General features: G+C 41.6%; 1 protein-coding gene across 1 annotated transcript; it reads left to right on the forward strand.

The window, feature by feature from the left end:
* Positions 1 to 1,445: 1,445 nt before the first annotated feature.
* On the forward strand, positions 1,446 to 8,888 carry lpla (lipoprotein lipase a). Its single transcript, XM_029429418.1, has 10 exons — positions 1,446 to 1,674; positions 2,577 to 2,782; positions 3,361 to 3,540; positions 4,089 to 4,200; positions 4,758 to 5,000; positions 5,493 to 5,735; positions 6,711 to 6,831; positions 7,011 to 7,193; positions 7,317 to 7,424; positions 7,547 to 8,888. Exons 1-10 carry the CDS (start codon positions 1,575 to 1,577, stop codon positions 7,596 to 7,598), a joined length of 1,548 nt encoding a protein of 515 aa, XP_029285278.1. The 5' UTR covers positions 1,446 to 1,574; the 3' UTR covers positions 7,599 to 8,888.
* Positions 8,889 to 9,426: the final 538 nt, after the last annotated feature.

Here is a 9,426-nt window from a genome sequence, read left to right on the forward strand (position 1 = left end):
CAGGCAGGGGGGGGGGAAAGGCGTCGCTCCTCTCTCTAATCACTGGGTTGGTCCTGTTGGTCTGGCCAGAAGCATCACCTCCCCTAACAATCACTGGCAGACACATGCAAACACACATACTGTATACTTGTAAGATAAAAGAAACAGGGCACTATATTTAAAGACGGAAAATATAGAGCAGCCGTTAATTACTTATGAAGGAAAGTGAATCAGTTTCTTCCTGAATAAAGACAAACATTTAGAAACTAGAAAATGTTTCAACTTCATCCAATCCAGAGGCTCAGGTTTATTGAGGTCAGAGGGGGGAGAAAGGTATTTGCATGTATATCACGTTTAAATGTATCCTGAAGGAAAGACATCTAGGCTATAGGTCGACGTGTTCTTGTTTTGTGTGTCATTTTCTCACGCAGGTGTTTTGGCATGAAAATCCTCATTAAGCTCAGACCCATTCCCCTCATGTACTCTCAACCTACACGTGTCTTTGATTTGAGTTTTTTCGCTGCCCCCAAGTGCTGAAGGGGGGGTTTAACTGCCATCCTAAAGTATGCACAGAGTGTCTAAACATCTTGTTTTCATTTTACATGACAGGATATGAGACAGGAATGTATTTTTCTTGTTTTCTAAACTTTTTTTTTTTGCACGCAATTGGGGGGGGCGAGATATTGTGGTGGGATATGATACCCATTTGTGCCTTGTCATTGTTTTTGAGTTGCAGACTCACCAGTGGTCCACCAATGGGAGAGGGGGCTTTCTCTCACACCCACAGCGCTCAGAAGATCTGTTTAAGACGATCACACCCGACTTGGCTTCAGTGGCCTCTGACCGGCCACACCAAGCCATCAATCAACTAATGAACCACAAGATCTGACTCTGAAGTGATACACATCAGTGATATCTTAGTGACAAGATGACTGTGAAATAAAGTAAACTGACATTGAATTGCAAGTCACAGATAAATAAATAAATACATATTATATATTTCTTACATAGTATTGTACTTAAGCACACATTTAATCGTCTACTTTACAGCTCAGGGCAAAATATTTCCCATTTTATTACATTACTTTGCTTGCTAAAGTTACGTGCTACTTTACAAATGAAGTACTTTATGAGTACATTCATCTAAACATATAACATATAATAGTATATCACTGACAGGGGCATAGTATTTTTGCTGATCAGTCAAATGCCTTTCCACATACATTCTGGATTCACAGCTTGCAGCTTATTGTTAGGAACTTTTCCTGTAACCATTTAAACTCTGAAAGCTAATGATAGTCCGCTGCAGTAAATCACCTTTAATGTGAATGATTTCCCTTCAGTGATTCAGAGCTGGGACAAAGTTTAAACCCCGCCCTCTAACTTTCAGCCAATCACGTTTGAATATTCAAATGAGCCACCCATAAAGATGACTTGGAGCGGCTACGGTGACAGACCATAAGAAACTTTACTCCTAAACCGCAACTCCATAACACTTTGTGTTTTAAAAATATTTGCTGGGATATACAACTGCTCGTCCGAGACGCAGATAACTTTTTATTCAGGATATTTTAGAAAAAGAACTTCTCAATAATATGGGAAAAGAAAATATCTGTTTTTTGTCTGTTTGGATAATTTTGGGGAAATTCTTTGCAACCTTTTCTTCTGACCCTGAACTCACCACCACTGTGTTTGGTAAGAGCGCCCTGCCAGAGTGTTTGCCTTGTTATAACTTGTTTTGCATGAGTATGATATGCAATATTCATCCTAATGAAACAATAATACTCGTGGAGCAGGTTAATTAATGCATGCTGTTCCGTGCTGACCGCGAGTAACCCCGTGAAACGCGTTCACAGCTCAGGTCTGCAGGTCTGCATCCTATTTCATGCCCTTCAGGTCCATGTGTGTGTGAAGAAAAGCGGCTGCTGCAGGCCTTTTGTCTGGAGAAAGAACAGTTGAAAAAGAAAACAAACAGTAAAAAAAACAAACAGACTATTTTAAAATCTAATATTATCATTTTTGAGCTTTAAAAAAACCCAAAAACTAATATTTATTTATTATTTTACCTCCATTTTCAATAACATTTCTTCACTTTAAAACAATGAGCAGATAAAACAAGTTACACAACTTGGCTCAAGGGAAGAATTTAATTAGTTTACTTTTTTAAAATCCAGTTGTAATTAACGGAAACGGACCTGAATCTCTTAAAAAAAGCAATGCTCTTAACAATATTATAAGGTTTAATTCATTTTATGCTTTTTATGAGACAAAAGGGGGCGACACTGCCATGCTCTATGCCTCTACTGCTAGACGGACGAGCACTGGTGTTATTAGTGCTCACTATGAGCTTTGAGAAGAGCAGCGAGGTTTCGTAATTTGCATGAATAAAATTGCTGTTTGTTAATTTCAGTGTGTTTATTTTGTTTTCCTTTTTTGATGTAACTTTGTAATTGCTGCCTGCTTGTTGTCTGGATGCACAGAAGTGTAATAATAATAATAATAATAATGTTATGACTCCCTGATTTGTGCATGCAATCCTCTACATTTCTGTCATACCATCATGATCTAATCTGCTGTTTGTGTGTGTGTTGTAACAGTAAACACCACACTCACCACTACTCTCCCGCCCACCACTACTGAATGGATCACAGAGTACAATGACATCGTGACCAAGTTCTCCCTGCGAACTGTGGACATCCCAGATGAAGACATGTGCCACATCGTGGCCGGCAGGCCAGAAACCATCAAAGAGTGTGAATTCAACTCTTCGATTCAAACCTTCGTTGTGATACATGGCTGGACGGTACGTGAAACTAAGTGTCTTTCATTTAAAGCTGTCACCAGAATCCATTTTTACTATAGGAAATCATATTTAACTCACGGGTATCGTCGCAGGTGCATCTCATAGGTGCCTTGTTTGTTAGTTAAGCATCTTTCTGTGTAATGTGCAAACAAGTCTGCCAAGAAGAAAGAACATACAACACAAAATTAATTGTTTTGTTTTTGTCCTCTTTGATTAAAAACGTCTCCGGCTCTGAGATGTTGTTAAAGTATTTCACAAATACCAGTTGGACAAATTAGACTTTGAGTCTTGCCAATACCAACAAACTGATTATAAATGTTGAACCAAGTCCAAACTGATGAGCACCCATTCAGTGAATAACAATAAATGCACATTTCAGAGCAGACAGGTTGAGAGCAGCGAGTTATCTCCATGCATCTCCTCCTGTAATGATGTTTGGAGACAGGCGTGCAGCTAGATTTGAACCTGATGACACTTTGGCGTCTCTCCAACCACAGAAGGGAGAGTGAGAGCCAGACAAAAACACACTATCCTGACATCAGAAATGTGTGTGTGTGTGTGTGTGTGTGTTTCTATAGGTGACAGGGATGTTCGAGAGCTGGGTGCCCAAACTGGTGTCTGCTCTGTACAAGCGTGTGCCCAGCGCCAATGTGATCGTGGTGGACTGGCTGACCCGTGCCAACCAGCACTACCCGACCTCTGCAGCCTACACCAAGCTAGTGGGGCGCGACGTGGCCAAGTTTGTTACATGGATACAGGTGAGTGTCTTCATTGAACATCTGGATCATATTCTCCACACACTCTTTGCTAGAAAGTGGATTTAGCCCCATCGCTTCATTTTTATTTCCGTCACGTTCTACAAATGTAGAAATTAGAGCATCGAATCTGTGACGAATTTATATCTCATGATGTAATGTTTTTGATCCCAGCGGTGCGCCTATGTTTTCCTACTGGTTATGATTTTAAACACCCTGTAAAGGCGTTTTATGGCCGTGTCTGTGGCTCGCAGCAGCCTCTCATTACAAGGCTCAGTATTTAGTGCAGCGCAGACTTTGTTTGAGCGACCTCAGGGCAAAACACTTTCATTTGTTTGCCCTTTGTGTTTGTGACCTCCAAGTTTAAAGCATACAATTACACAAATGAATCTTAGATTAAATCCCAAATTCCATTAAGACTTGAACAGAGTGCTGCAGTGCTTTGCCAGGTACATCCTACTATTAGTTACGATCCCTCCAGCAAGTGTAAACTATTTTAAGGCATGTCAACACGTCCGTCTGGCACATCTCATCCGCCTCCTCCCTTGCAGAAAGAGCTGCAGATGCCCTGGGAGAGGATTCATCTGCTGGGCTACAGTCTGGGAGCACATGTGGCTGGAATTGCCGGCGACCTCACTGGACATAAAATCAGCAGAATAACAGGTGAGAACTTAACGTACAGATAAAACAATGTGAGCACAGACGTGTCTTCATTAGCGCAGTGTCCTTTGCACAAATGCACCAATACGTTTCCCACCATGTGTGTTGTGTTTGAGCTATAAGCCTTTTCTTTTATTTGACGCTTTTAATGTCTGAATTTAGTCTCTGAGGCAATGAATTCATGCACGCAAACATACCAACGCAGCACACCAGTGAAATATAATCTTCTACATTCCTGGCTCGTATTGTGTGTGTGTGTGTGTGCATGTAGCCAGCCGGGGCCAGTTAGTCCAATCCCAATGTTTGACGCTATGGAGTTTATCGAGCTTTGAAATCTCTCTGACCTGCTTAGAGTAATGGTATGTTTAAGAACCCGCTTCACATTGTTTTCTGAGCTTCAGCGGTTCTGCAGAGCTGCACACGGAGACAAGAGAGCAAATGAAACTCAAATGTTTGAATGTTCAGTTTTATCGGGAGATCATCACAATAAACTGCACGCACAAATTCTTGTTTGCTGTCGTCGCTGAAATCTTCTTCGCCTCGCTCTCCTGTTTTTCTAGGTCTGGATCCCGCTGGTCCGACCTTCGAGAACGCAGACAACCAGAACACTCTGTCCCGAGACGATGCCCAGTTTGTGGACGTCCTGCACACCAACACCAGGGGCTCCCCGGGCCGCAGCATCGGCATCCAGAGACCCGTGGGCCACATCGACATTTACCCCAACGGAGGCACTTTCCAGCCAGGCTGCGACATCCAGAATACATTGATGGGGATCGCACTGGAAGGCATCAAGGGCCTCCAAAGTACGTACTCCAAATACTTCTCATTGCTTGTTCCTCACTGTACTCCTCCTAAGTTCAGTTATTGGAAAAGAAACGCAGGAGATCTCCATATTTGAGCCGTTTCTGCATGAAATTGGACTTTACTCTATCTATCGTTGCAGCTCTACTCGTAAGTGATGACAGCTCATATGTAGGGCGAACCTGCTCAGAGCTGGTGTTACCGATCTTATTTCTGCAACAACAGTGTTGTAAACCGCTTGTGTTCCTTTACATGCCGACCACAGACTCCTTGAGTCTATAAAATCTTTCTTGGCTACAACTAAACTATGTTAGCCTGCAGTCATTTAACTGAGCATGGCAGAACTAAGTAAGAAACACCTTCTGGCTCAACACTGACATGTCAACAGGCTGTAAAAGCCACACATGAGGAAGACATTTTCTCTGTTGCATGACGTCATGTGGATAGAAGACAGGGAGGTTTCACAGCTTCTGTCTTCCCCTCGTGTGCCGCAGATATGGACCAGCTCGTCAAATGTTCCCACGAGCGCTCCATCCACCTGTTCATCGACTCCCTGGTGAACATCCAGCAGCAGAGCATGGCCTACCGCTGCAACTCCAGAGAGACCTTCAACAAGGGGATGTGCCTGAGCTGCAGGAAGAACCGCTGCAACAACCTGGGCTACAACATCAAGAAGGTCCGCATGAGCCGCAGCACCAAGATGTACCTCAAGACTCGTGACATGATGCCTTACAAAGGTAAGCGCCTTGAAAAAAGAACACGTGGAGAGACGTCTGTAGGTTTTGTGTCCTGTGCCGTGCAAGAAAATAGAGGAAATACTTTGAACTGGTGCACGTGGTATAGTGCTGGGATGTATATCGATGTTAAATATATCATTATAATCCTAGATTTTGGAGATCGTAATATGGCAAAAGTGTGTTTTCCTGGTTTTAAAGGCAAAGGTAATTTACTGATGATTCCTTCTCAGTGTGTAAATATGTATCGTTGTACAAGCACCAATAGTCAACACTACAATATTAAAATGTGAAAAACAAAGATGCAATAATGCACAATAAGTAAAGTTAAAGATGAATTTGACTGATAGCATTGTTATTATTATTATTATTATTATAGAACTTCTGTAGAGAAGTCCGACTGCGTTCATGTACCTTACGGAGGATTAGTAAGAGTGGAGCTAATAGATGCACATTCCTTGAATGCAGTAATCCTCCGTGTTGAGCTGCTGTTGTTGAAATGTACTTATCGTAGATGTGGCTGCTTGGAGCTGGAATTAATATCAGTACATTCAGCGTTGGTGTGAGTAGACTATACACCATTTTCACACACGTGTAGACATGTTCAAGTATTCAGGAGGTCACATGAAGACGAGGTCATGGGTATTTTAGTTGCTCGGGGAATGCAAAGGTAACGCGACACCGCTGCATGTGATACAATGGAAAAGTTATTTTAAGAAAAACAATTTGGCTGCAGCGTTTTTTTCTGCAAAGATGAGCATGTTTAGTAAATAAATCTGAAAACATATGAGGGAGTGTGAATGTCACCGACCAGGATCTGTGTGTAAATGCAGACCTGTGGCAGAGGAAGGTTACTGAAGGGCTTTTAAAGTATTACACCAACTTTAAGTGGTGTTATGAGAGACGTGGGCCGGATGCTGAGAACACAAGCTGTGAGAGAGTTTGTCTAAAGTCTAAACTGTGTTTCTTCTCTCGTAGTTTTCCACTATCAAGTGAAGGTGCACCTCTTCAGTAAGGACCAACTGGACTTCACCGAGCAGCCAATGAAGATTTCTCTGTACGGCACCCACGGAGAGAAGGAGGACATTCCCTTCGTCCTGTACGTACATGAACTTAAAACCAAAAATAAATAAATATGCATGTGGAAATGACAAGAAGCATTCTCTGCAGCCGTATCTTCGAAATAAAGGCACTTATATATATACTGCATATGTCACACACACATACCCTGGATGCCTTCATTGACCTTTGAACCTCGCTCTTCCTTTCACCCCTCAGGCCCGTCCTGAACGGTAACACCACTTTGTCCTTCCTCATCACCACCGACGTGGACATTGGAGACCTGATGATCGTGAAGCTGCGCTGGGAGAAGGACACGATCATCAGCTGGTCCGACTGGTGGGGCAGCAGCAAGTTCCACATCCGAAAACTGCGCATCAAGTCCGGAGAGACCCAGTCCAAGTAAGTCCACCGTCACAAACACACGATCATCCACAATAAACTAGAATAGATCCGATGGCACTTGACAATGTTTTCCATTTTATTTTGAAAAGCTGACTGTTTCTCTTCTCTGTGTGTCTTCAGGGTGATCTTCAGCTCGAAGGACGGAGAGTTCGCCTACCTCATCAGGGGAGGAGAACATGGAGTCTTTGTCAAGTCGAAAGAAGACACGATGAGTCGTAAAGAGAAATTGTAAGTTGAGGAAAAGCTTCCTTTATATAGAGCCGGTTATTTATTGGCAATTATTCATTCAAAATCCTGTTTTATCCCAAGCAGAAGCTCTCCTGCTCACTGTTGTCTCTTCTTCTCTGCAGGATGCACAAGCTGAAAACGCAGGGCACTCTTTTTGGGCAGAACGACGCTTGAAGTTGCACTTGAACACACATCATGCACATCCATCTCTACACACATAGCCAAAGATGGACAGCACACGGCAACACTGGGAAAGCCTTTGCAAGTAACTGGACATATACTGAATGCTACGTTTCTTTCTGATTTTCCTCCTGCTGACTTCAACTCCCAGTGCAGCCAAGACAACTTCATCCTCAGTGCTGGAAATCATTCTGCTTACAAGCTCTCTCCTGTCTCTGCTGCAGGTTTCTTTGTGATGATGTGCTCACATGAGACAGATTTACACTTTCAGTAACCTTTGCTGCATATCTTTGTAATCATTTGTTTATGCTCGTGTAGCCTACATGTACTGTTTATACTGATTTTGAACCCCTAAAGTGGTGTGTTTTCTTTGCCTATGTGAACTTGGATTATTGTTAATGTATAAATGATTCAGAGTGAGAGGCTTAATTAAGGCACATCTTTTTCTTTTTCTTAAATGTGCAAAATGATTATTTCGTCCCTCATGTTTGTCTTTACCGAACCACTAATCGACAGGGACCAAAGAAGTATTTACTATCTACTGAACGGATAATCACAGTGGTCTTTGTAAATACTTTTTTAAATCAGTATTATATATATTTTTTAATATGAATAATGTGTTCATATCAGATCTCTTGAAGCCTTGCTTGTTATTCGATTGCGTTTTGGTTTATTGTGTCACTGGTCACTTTAAAAGGCTCTCTGTCCCTTGCAGCCATTTAGATGTTAAAGTCATTGAGATTGCGGTCCAACAGGGATATGCATTTTGTAGTTTAGGTCATTTTTTCATGAAATTGAACTGAGGTCACTTTTAAATCCAGTTATGGCTAAGTGCATGTTAATAACTTCATGAATGTGTCGACAGTGTCTCAACTGCAACAATTTACCTCATTGACCAAGCTCTGTCTACAACATGCCCTTATTTTGAAAGGTCAAATATTATAAAATTGATGAAAATAAAGATGCAAGCATTGGTAATTTGTGATGGACTGGCCTACATGTTAGCCATAATACATCTCAAGAATACTTCATATTGTATTTATCGAATGTACATTTATATATTTGTATATTAAGCTGTAATATATTTTGGCAGGCTTCCATTGTCGTGTTGTTTTTTATAAAATGAAGTCTTTTGTGATTTTATGCACAAGGCTTTGGAAAGATTGATCCAATTGGTCTCCATGCCAGCTGCTCAGTGAACTTACTTTGATGAACTGAAATGCAGTGCACTGTATAAAGACCCCACGATGGTTTAATAAAAGAGATAAACCACATATTCCAATATCCCTGACTGCTCCAGTTGCTTTTAGATAAAAACAATCAATAATTAAAATCATTAGAATATTGTGGACCTGCATTGGAGATAAAAGTTGTCACTCACCGTTTCATGGATGAGAATATATACACATATATCTGAGTGTCTGATGTCGATAAGATATAAAACCTCTGACTTAAAAAGAATATTTTAAATATGATGACAGCTGATCTCTGACGGATCCACCAAAACATCCAGAAGCTGTGGGACAAGTGGGGAAATATGAACAATTAAAAACAGCACAGAAAATCATTTAAAATGTGCTTAATATTAAACTATCAAATCAAATGTATTCATATTGCCCAATATCACAAATTATACATCTGTCCTTAGACACTCTGTCCTTAGACCCCCTGTCCTCAGACCCTCTGTCCTTAGACCCTCTGTCCTCAGACCCTCTGTCCTCAGACCCTCTGTCCTTAGACCCTCTGTCCTCAGACCCTCTGTCCTTAGACCCTCTGTCTTTAGACCCTCTGTCCTTAGACCCTCTGTCCTCAGACCCTCTGT

This window comes from Cottoperca gobio, chromosome 4 (genome assembly GCF_900634415.1).
Source record: "Cottoperca gobio chromosome 4, fCotGob3.1, whole genome shotgun sequence".
In the NCBI taxonomy this organism is placed as follows: domain Eukaryota; kingdom Metazoa; phylum Chordata; class Actinopteri; order Perciformes; family Bovichtidae; genus Cottoperca; species Cottoperca gobio.